The following is a 17,815-nucleotide window of genomic DNA, read 5'->3' as shown; positions in this document are numbered from 1 at the left end:
AGGTGCAGGTCTTTCTATTTGACACCCATAGGTGACCTGCGCGTCGTGATGAGGATGAAATGATGATGAAGACAGCACATACACCCAGCCCCCGTGCCATTGGAATTAACCAATTAAGGTTAAAATCCCCAACCCGGCCGGGAATCGAACCCGGGACCCTCTGAACCGAAGGCCAGTACGCTGACCGTTCAGCCAACGAGTCGGACTCCAACGCAGTGAGACCCTTGCTATGAGACATATTTGGCACCGGCTCTACCAAAACTTCTTCCTCGATATCTTCTGTTGGTTCATTCAACATTTCAGTGATTGATGCGTCAGTAAGTCCATACTGTTAATCACTCTTCATCCATTCCGTAACTTCGATTTCACTAGCATCTTTACATCCAGGTATCTGTGAGAATAGATCAGACAAGTTTGTTATGTCATCATCACTGCTGTCAACGGAGTTATTGTCAGCAAACACAACACTTCATAAAATATTTTCCCATGATTTCATGAGTGTCTCTGGCTTCACTTCGTCCCATGATTCTGCGAACCAATACACTACATCCTTTATGGTAATTTTTTTTTTTTTTAGGAAGTTCGTCATGTTTTCCTCACATTCTGTTGCTTCCAGGAGTGAATGTAGCACGCGGTGCCGATACTTTCTTTTATACATTCCAAAACGCACTGACCCATAGGTTGTAACAAATATATTACGTTAGGGGCAAAAATAAAGCACGAATTATGTCACATACTAGCTCCCGTTCATCTGAATGTGAGCGTTGTCCAGCAATAAAAGTGTTTAATAGGCAGGCCCTTCTTTGTCAAAAACGTTTTAGTTGCAGGAACGACAATAAACAGGCGCTTGATCTCAGTAGAGGAGAGGCACATACGAAGACATGGCGAGAATAAATAGGGAATGAAATGTTGTAGAAAACTAATTTTAAATTTGCGAAAAAAAAATTCAAATAACGCTCGGGTTTAACGGAGCCTCGAATCTGCAAGGCTCTGCTGTAATCTATATATATAAAATAGCTTGTCCTGACTGACTGACTGATTCATCACCGCCGAGCCAAAACTACTGGACATAATGAAATGAAATTTTGGGGATACATTCATATTAAGATGTAGGTGCTCGCTAAGAGAGGATATTTGGATATTCCGTTGCTGAGGGGGTGAAAAGGGGGGTAAAATTTTGAAATGAGTGCATCTATACCTCAAAACTTTAAAAGTTTACAAATGTAAAAATTGGTATTTAGAATCTTATTTAAAAATAAGGAAACACGTATTTTTTTGTTTTCAGAAAATCCCAATAGGAGGAGTGAAAGAGGGTGAAAATGGGGGAAAATGGGTTGAATGCCTTTAATCAGGATACCGGTACTTATATCTCCGAAACTGAAGATATTACAGACCTGAAAATTGGTACTTTTGATCTCTTTTAAAAATAAAGAAACACGTATTTTTTTGTTTTTGGAAAATCCAATTAATGGGAGGGTGAAAAGGGGGTGAATTTTTAAAATGAATGAATCTATATCTCCAAACTTTTAAAGTTTGCAGATGTAAAAATTGGTATTTAGAATCTTCATTAAAAATAAAGAAACGCGTATTTTTTGGTTTTCGGAAAATCGCAATAGGTGGAGTAAAAAGGGGTGAAAAAGGGGTTGAATGCCTTTAATGAGGCTACTTAAATCTCAGAAACTGAAGATATTACAGACCTGAAAATTGGTGTTTGGGATCTCCTTTAAAAATAAGGAAACACGTACTTTTTTGTTTCTGGAAAACCCAAATAAGGGGGGTGAAAAGGGGGTAATATTTTAAAATGAGTGTTTCTATATCTCAAAACTTTTAAAGGTTATAGATGTAAACATTGGTATTTAGAATCTCCTTTAAAAATAAAGAAACACGTATATTTTGTTTTCGGAAAATCCTAATAGGAAGGGTGGAAAAGGTTGAAAAATGGGTCGAATGATTTTCATGAGTCTACTTATATTTCAGAACCTGAAGATATTACAGACCTGAAAATTGGTGTTTTGGGATCTCCTTTAAAAATAAAGAAACACGTATTTCTTTGTTTGTGGAAAATCCAATTAATGGGGGTTGGGGTGAAAAGGGGGTGATTTTTTTAAAAAATGAATGTATCTATATCTCAAAACTTTTAAAGTTTATAGATGTAAAAATTGGTATTTATAATCTCCTTTAAAAATAAAGAAACATGTATTCTTTTGTTTTCGGAAAATCCCAATAGGAAGGGTGTAAAAGGGTGAATAATGGGTTGAATGCCTTTAATGAGGCTACTTATATTTCAAAACCTGAAGATATTACAGACCTGAAAACTGGTATTTTGGATCCAATTTAAAAGTAAAGAAACGCGTATTTTTTTCGTTTTTGGAAAATCGAAATATTGGGGTGTGAAAAGGGGGGTGAATTTTTTAAAATGAGTGTGTCTACATCTTAAAACTTTAAAATTTACAGATGTAAAAGTTGGTAGTTAGAATCTCCTCTAAAAATAAAGGAACACGTATTTTTTTGTTTCCTGTAAATCCTAATAGGAGGGGTGTAAAAGGGTGAAAAATGGGTTGAATGCCATTAATGAGGATACATATATCTCAGAAATGAAAGATATTACAGAACTGAAAATTTGTATATGGAATCTCCTTTAAAAATAAAGAAACACGAATTTTTTAGTTTTGGAAAATCCAATTAATGGCGGTTAAACAGGAGTGACAAATTGGGGTGAATTTTTTAAAAGACTATATCTACAGAATATCTTGGAAACGTAAAATGTTACAGACGTAAAAAGTGGGTGTTTGGAATCTTCTGTAAATGTAAAGAAACATAGGTGATTTGCCTTTGGAAACTCCACTTAAGGGGAACTCAAAAGGGGTGAAATTTTAAAATGAGAATTTTTACAGTATATCTAAAAAAACTTAACATGTTACAGAAGTGAAAAATGATATTTTTTATCTCTATTAAACATAAAGAAACGTGTATTTTTAGTTTTCGGAAATTCCACTTGGGTGGAGGGGGGGGGGGGTAAAAGTGACTGAAAATGGTGTTGAATTCTTTTAATTAGGCTACTGATATCTCAAAAATGAAGATGTTACAGACATGAAATTTGATATTTGCAATCTTCTTTAAAAGTAAAGAAACACGTATTCTCGGAAAATCCAATGAAGGGGGGGGGGGGGGGTGAATGAATTGAAAAATTAATTGACTTAATTGTATGAGAATACATACATCTAATAAAAACTATACCTGTTAGAGACGTGAAAATTCGTATTTGGATCTCTTTTAAAAACAAAGAAAAACGCGTTTTGTGGGGAAACCATCTTGGAGGGCGGGAGTGTAAAGGAGTTGAATTCCTTTCATGCGGACACATAAATCAAAAACTGAAGAAGTTAGAGTTGTGATAATTGGTATATAGAAGATCGTTTACTATTAAAGAAACGAGTATTTTTTGCGGGAAAATTCACTTAGGGGGAGGGGGGAGTATTGTGAAATGAAGTGAAAAAAGTAAATTATGTTTATGGGGGATACTTATATCTCAAAACTGAAGGTAATAGACGTGAACATTGGTGTTTGGAATCTCCCTTAAACATAAAGAAACAAGCCTTCTTTTAATTTTTCTTGGGGGTGGGGGGAGGTGGCGGTAAATAAACTTAACGGCGGTGGGGTGTAAAACGAGGTGAGACCAATTGATTTTACTGTTATTAATGGACTTATAAGGATCCTCCGTTGCTCAGGCGGCAGCGCGCTGGCCGCTCACAGCTGGGTTTCGTGGTTCAAATCCCGGTCACTCAATGTGACATTCGTGCTGGACAAAACGGAGGCGGGACAGGTTTTTCTCCGGATACTCCGGTTTTCCGTGTCATCGTTCATTCCAGCAACACATAATAATAATAATAATAATAATAATAATAATAATAATGTTCCGGACCGTCGTCAAATGTGCGGACCGCGCTGGAAACGGCTCCTGGACGGGTAATTACTAAGAATGCAGTCCGGCCGCGGGTTCAGTGCCGCCAAGGCACCCAATATGACACCACGCCGGATCTCCTGAAGGATTTTATCCATATTAAAAATGATTATAGGAAAAGATGGCAAAGATTTACAGACCCAACTGACCGGGAGGAATACCTGAGCTTAGCCCGGGAAGTACGAAATCGATTGCTGGAAAGGAAGATTGAAAAATGGGAGGAAACTTGCCGTAAAATAATAGAAAACCAGTCAGATCGGGAATTTTGGTGGATTCTCGCAGTAAACGAGTCAGATCGCGAATTTCGGCGGATTATATATCTAAAACAATAAGCATTCATTATAAATTTCAGTATAAAACCGTAGCGAAGCACGGGTATCTTGCTAGTTATTTTATAAAGTTACATTTTTCAAATGGAACAATTCCTATTGACATTAACAAAATGGCACTAGAGTAAATTAGAATGTCAATTGTGGTATTTTTCTCTACAAGATTCTAGTGCAGGTAGTTTACGAGCTATCGTAGTTTGAAAATTATAAATACCGACAGTTGTCTGTCCCACGTCTCAGCACAAATTTAAGAAAAAAGTTAATAATTCTTTGGATTCTGAAGAAGAAAGAGAATTGGCCTTCAACGGCTGTATTCAAAATAACAACTAGCTGGTTCAATACAGGATTCCAGTCTGTTATGTTAAAACTGATGCACAGGTTCTGCCATTTCATCAAACAGTAATGCGTCGTTTCATATATCCTTCTAAAAAATGTCTTTTAGCTTTCTCCAGAGAAAAATATCTTAACGCGATCAAATTTGGTGAACGGGCCGGCCAAAGTACAGTCCCCTTCATCTAGTCCAACGATTTGCAAACAATCGGTGAAGACAAGCTGTAGTACGTCGTGCAGCCATCACACTGATATAACTGTTCCTCCTAGTCTGCAGTGGAAGGTCTTCTAACATCTCTGGAAGTTGGTCTGTTAGGAGGTTGTGATTCTTTTGAGAATCTAGCGTTCCTTTTATGAAAAAGCGGGCCTGTGAGCTTTCATCACTAAACAAGATACATGGTAAAGCTACTGTATCTTGTCTTGATGATCATGTATGAAAGTTAACGCGAATCTCGAAATCTTTTCCATGCAACTCTTGATAGAGAAAGACATTATACGGAAGGAACTTAGGGAGAACGCATAGTACAGACGTGCACATTAATGGTGTCCCGACATAAACAATCAACACTGCCCCACTCCAGTACTGAAAAGAAGGGGAGAGAGTGAAGGAGTAGTTTTGAAGGCCAATCCAGTACAACAACACATGGGGAAGGGAGTGAAGGGGTAGTGTCGAAGGCAGAATGACTCACCTTCTCGCTTAACGCATTGCTGCATGAACTGCATGCAGACAGCCCGTTACGAGACTTCGTTGTGATCGAAATGGGCACAGCGGCGGATGTATTGAAGTACAGCATTAGGTTACCTACTCGCCCGGCCCCGCGGTGTACGGGGCAATGCGTCCGGCCGCCCCGGGTTCGATTCCCATCCGGGTCAGGGGGTTTTAATTGTAAATGATTATATCCCTGGCCTGGGGGCTGCGCGTTTGTGTTTCTCACATTTAACACTCAACACTTCAGTAATTCCAATTACATGCAGGTTCATATATTATGCAAGTAGGGGCAAAAGAACTCTATAGGTCGACGCCCCGAACAAATAGCATTTTAACATAAAAAATTAAAAAGTAACCTACTCTGATAATTACAGTTAGGAATATTTTGTAGCTGCGTTATATCGGGTCTACCAATCCTTCTTCACCTCGTTCTTGCCATATTTCTATCCATCTCCAAACTGTCTTAAGACTGCATGGTATTGCTTGTGCTGTTGCTTGGGGGACCATGTGAGCCTCCCACGTCCTCGATTCACCTGTGATAGGATATGAGCCACCTTATTAAAATGTTACAGTATAACGCCGGAATACAGTATACACACTGTGTATTCAGCACTACCTGTTCACTCCCTCCCCCCCCCCCCCCTTTTCAGTACTGGAGCGGCCTTCAACACTATCCCTTTACTCTCTCCCCTCCTTTTCAGTACTGGAGTGAGGCAGTGTTGATTTTTTATGTCGGGACACCATTAATGTGCGTGCGTGTACACTTACCTGACCCATGCCACTTCCTCGCGAGATTGCACGGAAACTGAAGTGCGGATCTACAGCAACAGCAGCCACAGAAGAACATTAATTTCATCCACTTCTTCAGTCACTCGTTTGTTTCTTTTACGTTTTCTAGGGTTACACTTCCAGTTTCACTTAATTGGTTGAAGAGATTCACAAATAATTGTCGATATGGGAGACGTCTATTTGGATATTGGTCCGTGTACAGAGCACAATAACGAACAGCATTCTTCCTGCATTCTCCATACACCATACATGTTGACTTTTTCAGCACTGGTAAATACCATCTTTCACATAGTCCTACTTTTTGAACTATCATAAAGTAACTGACAAGGAAGTCGCAGTGCAATCAGTGTACTGTAAAGAAAACAAATATTCTTCTTTCTTTCTTTCTTTCTTTCTTTCTTTCTTTCTTTCTTCCTTTCTTTCTTTCTTTCTTTCTTCGTTGTGGCCAATTTAAAGAACACGTTTGAATTTGTTAGTTTGGTCTGACGGCTTCCCCTTCTTCTTCTCCTCCCAAAATCTCTTCATGAATTCGCTGTTGTGTTTTCTCCGTCCTTCTGTCCACTGTTTTCCGGTGGCATTTTTAGCTTTTCCCACGAATCTATGATTTTCAACCAGAATTCCGAAGAGTTTACGATTTTTTACGGTACCGTCTCTAGCGTTTATTTCTTGTAAATTCTGCTTAATTTCTTCCAACCAGTTGATCTTCACCTTCTTTGAATTGGTTATAGGCCTAGTTAATAGTCTTTTAGCAAGTCTATTATTGTCCTTTCTACAGATTGACCACAGAATTTCAAGCGTCTCCTACGTACGGCATCGGTAAACGTATCTGTTGCCGTGTACACTTCTGTAGTGTTTGTTTTAATTCATATGCCATTGAGTGGGACCATATATTTTCCTATGGATTTTTTGTCCTTGCTTTCCAATTTCTTCTTTTCCTTTCTTAATCTGTTTATCCTCCAGGGTTGGCTTTTCCCTCGGACTCGGCGAGGGATCCCACCTCTACCACCTCAAGGGCAGTGTCCTGGAGCTTCAGACTCTGGGTCGGGGGATACAGCTGGGGAGGATTTTCCATTGCCTCACCCAGGCGGCCTGACCTGCAATGCTGAACAGGGGCCTTGCGGGGGGATGGGGAGATTGGAAGGGATAGGCCAGGAAGAGGGAAGGAAGCGGCCGTGGCCTTGAATTAGGTACCATTCCGGCATTTGCCTGGAGGAGAAGTGGGAAACCACGGAAAACCACTTCCAGGATGGCTGAGGTGGGAATCGAACCCGCCTCTACTCAGTTGACCTCCCGAGTCTGAGTGGACTCCGTTCCAGCCCTCGTGCCACTTTTTCAAATTTCGTGGCAGAGCTGGGAATCGAACCCGGGCCTCCGGGGGTGGCAGCTAATCACACTAACCACTATACCACAGAGGCGGACTGCTTTCCAATTTCTATTATTATTATTATTATTATTATTATTATTATTATTGTTGTTATTATTATTATTGTTATTATTATTATTATTATTACTGCATTACCGGGCGAGTTGGCCGTGCGCGTAGAGGCGCGCGGTTGTGAACTTGCATCCGGGAGATAGTAGGTTCGAATCCCACTATCGGCAGCCCTGAAGATGGTTTTCCGTGGTTTCCCATTTTCACACCAGGCAAATGCTGGGGCTGTACCTTCATTAAGGCCACGGCCGCTTCCTTCCAACTCCTAGGCCTTTCCTATCCCATTGTCGCCATAAGACCTATCTGTGTCGGTGCGACGTAAAGCCACTAGAAAAAAAAAATTATTACTGCATTAACAAATGTATTACAATTCAGAAATATCTCGGCGGCCATGCTTACTTACAGCAGTGTCAACAAAACCCAACGGACAGAAGTCAGAAGATAACAGAAAAATAGAGCAAATATACGAGTAAGTACAGTCGATTCATCGGTTCTGTGGTCGAGATGCGCTCACGAACTGCCCAGCTCCTTGAATGTATGGTCAGCGTGCCGGTCTTCGGTTCGACTCCCGGCTGGTCGAAGATTTTAATCTTCATTAGTCAGTTAATTAAGATTTCATCTTGGGTGGAGCCCCATCCTCACAGACGCGCAGGTCGTCCATCGGCGTCATCTCTGGAAAGCCTGCACCAGGTTTCTCCGGAGGCCGTACACAATTATTGGTCACGAACTTGCGCCGGGCGAGTGGCTCTGGTGGTAGAAGTGCCGGACCTCTCTTTAAAACTACTTAAATATGCAGATTTCATATTTGATTATAACTAACAGAGACATTGCCTTGATTTTTGACAAAACCAACACGGAATGACTAAATATAAGAGATAAGTAAGGTGTCCATTGTATTTATATCTTGTTCGTCGTGTTTTCTTTCTCGAAACCAGACCCATGCGGGCTATTTCAGGTGAAATTGGACAGAAAAATGTATTTTTTTAATGTTGAAGTAATAACTACATTAATAAAACTGAACTAAAACTGATCCACATAGCTAATGAAGAATCTACTGGTTGGAGATAGTCATTTTTGTGCAATATCAGCTTCCTTTCTTCAACAGTCTTCATTATACTAAATGTTCAATAGTAGAACACCTCCTCCCCCCCCCCCCCCCAATCAACATTCTACAGAGAGGTTGCCTGGCCGAGGCGATAACGACGTGCTCGGTTCACCCGGAAGGACGTGACTTCGATTCCCCGTGAGGAAGTCAACATAGATTTAAGAAACGAATTTTCCACTTCTGGAGGTGCACATGGCCCAGAAGTTCAATCAGCGTATACCAACAATGAGTACTAAGTTAATTCCTGGGGGTAAAGGCGGCCGGGCGTAGAGTTAACCACTCTACCTCACCAAGTGCAGAGGTTATGGATAATAAAAGCCTTTACCTTCCACACCTCTAAGGGCCTTCTTAGCCTTTAAGGAAATCACTCTTTGCTTTTGCAACATTTTACAGGAATATTCTTCTTCTTCTTAATCTCTTTAGCCTCCAGGATTGGTTTTTCCCTCGGACTCAGTGAAGGATCCCACCTCTACCACCTCAAGGGCAGTGTCCTGGAGCGTGAGACATTGGGTCTGGGATACAACTGGGGAGAATGACCAGTACCTCACCCAGGCATCCCCACCTGCTATGCTGAACAGGGGCCTTGTGGGTGGATGGGAAGATTGGACGGGATAGACAAGGAAGAGGGAAGGAAGCGGCCGTGGCCTTAAGTTTTACGTACCATCCCGGCATTTTCCTGGATGAGAAGTGGTAAACCACGGAAAACCACTTCCAGGATGGCTGAGGTGGGAATTGAACCCACCTCTACTCAGTTGTCCTCCCGAGGCTGAGTGAACCCCGTTCCAGCCCTCGTACCACTTTTCAAATTTCGTGGCAGAGCCGGGAATCGAACCCGGGCCTACTGGGGTGGCAGCTAATCACACTAAACTCTACACCACAGACGCGGACTTCAGGAATATTATGAATAAAATATTAATAATAACACCTTCATTTATAAAGATAGGCCTACAGAATACAATAAAAACTCCCTTAAGATTTTAATTATTTATTGACATATTCTAGAGAGTCCGTGGCTCAAGCAGCAGCGCGCCGGCTTCTCACCGTTGGGTTCCGTGGTTCAAATCTCGGTCACTCCATGTGAGATTTGTGCTGGACAAAGTGGAGGCGGGACAGGTTTTTCTCTGCGTACTCCGATTTTCCCTGTCATCTCTGATTTCAGTAACACTCTCCAATATCGTTTCATTTCATCTCTCAGTCATTAATCATTGCCCCAGAGGAGTGGGGCAGGCTTCGACAGCCGGCGCAATTCCTACCCTCGTCGCTAGATGGGGGCTTCATTCATTCCATTCCTGATCTGGTCGAATGACTGGAAACAGGCTGTGGATTTTCATTTTCAATGATATATTTTGAAAAAATATTGATTAAATTTGACCGACTTATCCACATGAAAATATATGTCGAAAGTCACTACTGTTTCCTCTCTAAAGCAGGAAACTGAATACGTTAACACAATTTTTTGAGCTTCCTGTAATTATTGTACGGAAGGGAATGTGTTTGTTCAGTTTCCCAAACTCCCGCCTGAATTTATGGCACCCTATACGGACTGTGGTCTGCGCATTTCATTTGAACACGCACGGCTCCCCTTGTTGAGCCCACGAACCTACTACGCTGGCGTAGCAGGGGAGAGGTGATACTCCCACGTGGCGCGTCCCAGGTGGCGGGTAGGGGGTCCTAACCGGTTTGCCGGCGGACTTGAGGGAAATAAAATGCCTCTCGCGGACCAAACACACTACCCCCTGCGGATGGGGGACGCACATGTAGAACACACCCGCGGTATCCCCTGCCTGTCGTAAGAGGTGACTAAAAGGGGCGACCAAGAGATGATTGAATTAGAACCATGAAACTACTTTTGATTAGTACCATCACGCGCGGAACACCATGGGTCGCTTTTACTTGCGAGTAGTACCACTCTGTTAGGTACTGGGCGTTGCCTGTGAGTTGTACCACTATTTGAGCGACACCATGGGTCTGCGTTGCCAGTGATAGTACCCACTATGTGAGGAACACCACGGGAATGCCGGCGCCCATGCTTAGTACATTTAGGTGAGGAACCTCATCGGTTTGCGTTGGCTATGAGTGGCGCCATTGTGTGAGAAACACCATAGGCCTGCGTTACCTTTACGACGTACAATACTTGTGAGTAGTACCTTAATGTTTGGAACACCGTGAGTTTACGCTACCTTTGATTAGTACCGCAGCTTGAGAAATATCATGGTTCTACTTTACTCGCGACATGTACCATACTGAGGGGCCTTAGACCTGGTTTTTGGACCCCTTTAGACATTAAGCATAATCGATTCAGGGCTGTGCTTTGTAAGTGGTCCCTTGGTCAGTAATACTATTATTTATGACCGTTTTTGAGTCGGATCCACTGTTTTTTTGTTTGTTTCTTGTTTTTTTTTGGGGGGGGTTTCATGTCCATCCATTCATTTTTCATGACATTTTTATTTATTTTGGTCAGTGGATTTCTTGAACTTTTTTGTTGTCATTTCATTTTGTACAATTAGGGGCCGATGACCTCGATGTTAGGCCCCTTTAAACAACAAGCATCATCATCATCATCATCATCATCCTTGTTGAGCAGCTATGTGCTCGTTGTATGAGTTCAACCTAAAAGCACTGACATATGCAGATATTTTCCCAATTTAATTAACAATGATGTCCGCCTCTATGGTGTAGTGGTTAGTATGATTAGCTGCCACTCCCGGAGGCCCGGGTTCAACTTCCGGCTCTGCCACGAAATTTGAAAAGTGGTACGAGGGCTGAAACGGGGTTCACTCAGCCTCGGGAGGTCAATTGAGTAGAGGGGAGTTCGATTCCCTCCTCAGCCATCCTCAAAGTGGTTTTGCGTGGTTTCCCATTTCTCCAGGCAAGTGCCGGGATGGTACTTAAATCAAGGCTCCGGCCGCTTCCTTCCCTCTTCCTTGTATAACCTTTCCAATCTTTCTATCCCCTCATAAGGTCCTTGTTCAGCATAGCAGGTGAGGCCGCCTGGGCGAGGTACTTGTCGTCCTCCACAGTTGTATCGCCCGACCCAAAGTCTCACGCTTCAGGACACTGCCCTTGAGGCGATGGAGGTGGTATCCCTCGCTAAGTCCGAGGGAAAACCAACCCTGGACTGTGAAAGAATTAAGAAAGAAAGAAAGAAAGAAAGAAAGAAAGAAAGAAAGAAAGAAAGAAAAGAAAAAGAAAGAAATTAACAATGATTGTCCCAATAATATTATGAATAAGACACATTTATGTGCGAAAATAAAACTTCATTCAATTTTCTTTATCTAAGGATAACTGAAATAGGGTCTTCGAAATTCATGGAAAATAATGTACGATAAATTTAACTTCTTCTGGGAGGGCTTTCACAGTTAGGAAATTATCTTAATTTTGTAGCTATTCTACATCTAGTTTAAGATGTTCGTAGTTAAGAAAAAATCAAGTTCATTTTCTGCTGTTTTTCGTCCTACTTGACGTGGAATGTTCCATACTGTAAAATGATTGATATCCATTTCTATTCTTTATCTCATTAAACCTTATGTAAAGTGTTTGATAAGTGTCTCGTTTGTTAACTTTTCCCTTTGGAGACGATCCATTATATGCTTTACAATAGTTTCTACTCCACCTCCATGGCTGAATGGTCAGCATCTTGGCCTTCGGTTCTCAGAGTCCTGAGTTTAATTCTCGGCTAGGACAAGGGATTGTAATTGCAAACGATTAATTCCCTGGGCTCTGGGACTGGGAGCATGCACTATTCACAACAGTATACCCCACTAAACTAACAACGCAGTCTTCTATACATGGCAGACGCCACCCACCGTTACCGGAGGTCTACCTTATAAGAGGCCCAGCAGTCTAACAATAGCGGCATGAAATTATTATTATTATTATTATTATTATTATTATTATTATTATTATTATTATTATTATTATTATTATTATTATTATTATTATTATCTAAATCAGTATATTTCTTTAATTGTAGGTTGTATGAAATCACGAGATGTGCTGTGGTACCTCATCTTCTGCGGTTGCGTGGTTAACTTTATGGTTACCACCAACATCAACATTGCTATTGTGGCTATGGTCATAGCGAACACAACTGACAGCAATGTGACCAGCTCCAGTGAGTGTTTAGTGGCAGAATTAAGCAGCAACAGCAGCTACACGAGTCCTGATGATGGTCTGACCAATGAAACAGATACGTCAACAGTATCTGCTGCTATCACCCAGGTAAGACAATATTGTTATTTGTAATATTATAAATATCCCATATTGTTCATTAGCCGGCTCCTTAATATCACGGCCTTAGGTTCAGAGGGTCTCAGGTTCAGTTCTCGGCTTGGTCTAGTTAATTCCTCTGCGGACTAGGTGGATCTTCAAATATAGACAACACATTACACAATCAACCGCCACAGAAATATGCATTAGTGAAAACATACCTCCACCTAGCGATGGCATAAAGAAGGACGAGTGGGTAAGTCCACTTGTAGGACACATTTCTCCCCTGTAACCCCACCAATATGCGAGAGAAAATAAGAAGCTCCCATATTGTTCAAAAAAAATGTCCTGATAAAGTAATCACACTGAAATCAACAATATGATGGACTTAAATCAGTTTGCATAAGCGAGTACTCACATACGCCAGTCCCGTACTAAATGGGGGTAATGTGCCTGCCTCTTACCTAGAGGTCCCAGATTCAGTTCCCGACTTGTCCAAGGTTTTTAATACTGGACTGATTTCTTTGTTATGTAATATAATGAAGCTCCGATATTTCTTATTCGTTAATATCCAGTGACTTAATGCGATTTAAATTGTTATTTAACTACGGTTCACGAGAATGAACCCACGTGTCTCCTTTTTGTTCAGTTCTGAGCTTGTTTCTTTTCAGTTATTACAAAGTGTTAAGTTGAACAAATTATATTTTCTCCCTTTTGCAGACAAGATATGCGTGGAATGAATACCAGCAAGGCCTGATATTAGGAGGCTTCTTCTGGCTACACTGGATTTCGCAGATACCTGGAGGAGTGCTTGCTCAACGTTATGGCACGAAGAAAGTCTACGGACTAAGTAATGTAGCCATGTGTGTGGTTGGTTTTCTCATTCCTCCACTTGCAGCTTATGACTACAGATTAGTGGTCTTCATTAGACTTCTACAAGGATTTATAGGAGTAAGTATGAAACCAAAATACATTTAGCTAAATGATATACAGGATGGCGTAGAAATGAGTATGCATTTTTCCTTTTACATTCTTCTAAAGGACACTCGGAAAAGTAAAACATTAATCCTCGAAAAACAGACGAAACTTTTCTTTGCAAATGAGCACTTTTTCACTATAACTTATCCCTAGATTTAGAGCTCCGATTCCTTTCTTTGGTGATATATCAAAGAACGCGTCTGTGTAAACAAATTAGCTACCATCAAGGAACTCAAGAACAATATTCGAGAAAAAAATTGATTCGTTACAGCCAAAAATTCTTGATATAAAGTTAAGAAAAATGCTCTGAACAGTCTGTCTGTATGAAGATGTGAATGACAGTCATTTGAATGATTTTCTCCTCAAATATCGTGCATAAACTAATGTCACATTTGTAACATAAACATGAATATTTCTGCTTAAACAAAAAATGAATGAATGATTCAAACCCATGCGTGACTTCTACACCATCCTGTGTAAGTGTGCATACTTGTTTTAAAGGCATATACAGCTTAAATTCTAGTATTTTCTTTCGGGAAAAAATACTTTGAGAATGATGAATAATGCATCAAAGGAGGACATGAAGTTTGTGAAGTTCGGTGCTACGTAGTTTCATTTGTCTTATACTTCTTATTTTTGTTACAATCCTGGAAAACATAGATTAAGTACACAAAGAAATGGGTCCATAATTCATGTGCAGGTGTTGATATAGACGACGAAGGTGCCACACACATTTGTGCATTATGTGAACAGAACTGTGTATTCAATTTACCTTTCCTTGTAAGGTATATTTGATATTGAACTCATAAAAGATAAACGTTATTTTGCCCCACATAAAGGGCAGAATAGAACAAAATACATTTTTTGATAATTTATTTATTTTAAGAGTTGAATGGGCTAGATGTTCATTCTAGACATATTTTGTACTTCATAGCAGTCTAATAAATGCATATATGTAATAGAAATAATACTTTTAGAGTACTGTATTTGATGACAAATAATCAGGTCCAAACATTAAATACTCCGTTTTTCCCCACCTACCCCTACTTAACACGATATTCCAACTGAGATGTACAGCTCTATGGCTTAATGGTTAGCGTACTGGCCTTCGGTCACTGGGGTCCTGGGTTCGATTCCCGGCAAAGTCAGGAATTTTAACCATCATTGGTTAATTTCGCTGGCACGGGGGCTGGGTGTATGTGTCGTCTTCATCATCATTTCATCATCATCATCATAATCACGACGCGCAGGTCGCCTACGGGAGTCAAATCAAAAGACCTGCACCTGGCGAGCCAACATGTCCTCGGACACTCCCGGCACTAAAAGCCATACGCCATTTCATTTCCAACTGTGATAGAGCGCTCCGGCTCTGCTTAATTTACCATTACACCGCTGGAGCTGTCGCATTTAAACACGGGCATCAGATGGGCTCGAATCCATTATCTTGTGCCACTATGGTCCCCACGTTTTCTTCATCCTAAGTAGGCGTACGCATCATTCTTGACAACGTCCTCACTAATTGTTGGTGAGATTACTTTCCTACTCTTATATCATTGGCACTATTCCAATCGAGTTGAGAATACCGAGGCAATGACACAGAAAGATTCTACGGTCCTAAGTCTTGAGGGTCTACGGAGCATTAACATGAGATTTAGTACTCCCTTACATTATACAACCACATCTACGATTTTACAAAATGATTTAGCCAGAATTTTCTTATCACCGCTGTGTGGGACAGAAATCCCTTTTGGTTAACAAAACTTCCCCCTTTGGGGTTACATGGCAATGGAAAGTGAATCAGCTATACAGGCAAGGGTCCTCATTGTGGGTAGGTGCTAAGCACTGTACGAATTCGTCAGTCACTACTGCAGTGATTGGTTCTTTGTAGTGATTTAAGAGAGTTATGCGAGGAATAATTGCCGGGATGCACGTGATTGGTAAGAAGATGAAAGTCTCGTTTTGAAGTTCTCGAGATCGCAGGAAAACCAGCACAAATACTCTCTGGTACATATGTTTTAATTTTACTTTTTATTCATCTTTTCACGTTAGGCAAACATTTTCGAATATCTAGTACCGGTATAGAATCTAACATAATTCCCTTCTATTACTAAGGTCCGCGAGCATATTACCGTGCATTCTATGACTCCCAACTAACTTCGTGTATTAAAGACAGTGAAGAGATAGACACAAAATCAGGGAGGACCTAGTGGTGCAGTTAGTTAGTCGTCGTCCTTCTGTTCCCAAACTAGCGGGATCGCCACTAATTGACGTCAATGTTATGTGTGAATACAGTAGCCTACATAAATGTTAGAATTCCGTGTCACAGGCTTCCAGCACGCTGATGAACTCCTTCAGGACAACATGCAGACACTCTGGTGTCTCTTGAAAATTCTGCGGTCACTGAAGGGATGTTGAAAATGAAAATCCACAGTCTGTTTCCAGTCATTCCACCGGGTCAGGAATGGAAACTGAAAGGATGTTAAAGAAATAAAATTTATTTTTAGTAATAATAATGTCACGTGTTTTACGTCCCACTAAGTACTTTTACGGCTTTCGGAGACGCCGACGGGCGGATAATGTATTTAAGTAGGGCCTATCTTCAATTACCACCGGGCTGAGCCGGGATCGAACCCACCAACTTGAGCTTAGACCAAGGGGTTCCAGTTTCGATTTACAGCCGGGTCCAGGACTTAGACCTTCTTCTTCTTCTCTTACTACGGCTTTTTCCCACACCCGTGGGGTCGCGGGTGCGAACTAAGTAGCACACGTGGATTTGGACCTGTTTTACGGCTGGATGCCCTTCCTGACGTCAACCCTATATGGAGAGATGTAATCACTATTGCGTGTTTCTGTGGTGGTTCGTAGTGTGGTATGTTGAGAATGCTTTACCGTGCTTTCCTATTGTCTGTATCTTAAGGTTAATTTACACAGGGAAAATTTTGAGGAGTTAAGTACTTGCGGCCTCTAAACTTGTGCGGGGAGTTTTGTGGCGTTCCATTGTTGTAGTGAGACTCAGACTGGACACCAAATTACTTTTAAATAGGTAGTGACTTATTTTTATTTAAACAGTCACTGTGCTGTATATTTCATAAAGTTTCATACATTTCGTACACTTCTAGGAACTTAATAATTGTAGTATTACCATCGGTTGTGGACAGTTGGCAACAGAGTAATAAGAGAACTGTGTTTTACGGACGAAAACACTTGATTGTTTTCTTATTCATGACATTCCTGTAGCAACGAATGTGTACTGTACAGTAAATTCATTACACCTTTTTTTTTTTTTTTTAAAGAATATTACATTGGCTACAACCAGGTATGGAAACCATGTGGAAGCTACTTCGCTGAGCTAGTGGTGGAAGCTGTGGGTTCAATACTTTTTTTTTTTTTTGCTAGGGGCTTTACGTCGCACCGACACAGATAGGTCTTATGGCGACGATGGGATAGCAAAGGCCTAGGAGTTGGAAGGAAGCGGCCGTGGCCTTAATTAAGGTACAGCCCCAGCATTTGCCTGGTGTGAAAATGGGAAACCACGGAAAACCATCTTCAGGGCTGCCGATAGTGGGATTCGAACCTACTATCTCCCGGATGCAAGCTCACAGCCGCGCGCCTCTACGCGCACGGCCAACTCGCCCGGTGGTTCAATACTTGGAGCGATATCTTACCGCTAACGATATCACCAATTTCAGGGTGCGAAATCAGAAAGAAATTGTGGGGGAGAAGGATTATAGGGCTTAACTGTTGGTGTTTATTACAGGCAGTACCCGACGGGCGAGGGGGTATATAATTCCCATGTAAGTAAGTTACCCCTTCCCCCAGAATTGTTTCAGTTTGTACACTCCTTGAGTAAACACTGTTCTATTGGCTACCTTTCGGAAACATGAAGTACAGGAGTGGTGGAAGCTCGAGCTACTTAGAGCGATGACAAGGGAGGAGAGCTAATAATGACAAATAATATTAACTATAACAATAATCA

At 41.2% G+C, this 17,815-nt stretch overlaps 1 protein-coding gene across 2 annotated transcripts in view; it reads left to right on the top strand.

Moving 5' to 3' along the window:
* Positions 1 to 17,815, top strand: part of LOC136858273 (sialin) — a 252,861-nt gene that overhangs the window by 62,497 nt on the left and 172,549 nt on the right. For both annotated transcript variants that reach the window (XM_067137681.2, XM_067137682.2), the window contains exons 2-3: positions 12,626 to 12,873; positions 13,582 to 13,812. In XM_067137681.2, the coding sequence (XP_066993782.1) occupies positions 12,626 to 12,873; positions 13,582 to 13,812 (479 nt within the window). The remainder of the gene's footprint in view (positions 1 to 12,625; positions 12,874 to 13,581; positions 13,813 to 17,815) is intronic.

The sequence above is a fragment of the Anabrus simplex genome, chromosome 1 (assembly GCF_040414725.1).
Source record: "Anabrus simplex isolate iqAnaSimp1 chromosome 1, ASM4041472v1, whole genome shotgun sequence".
In the NCBI taxonomy this organism is placed as follows: Eukaryota; Metazoa; Arthropoda; class Insecta; order Orthoptera; family Tettigoniidae; genus Anabrus; species Anabrus simplex.
Note: the sequence above shows the minus strand (reverse complement) of the source record. Positions and strands in the feature narration are given on the sequence as shown.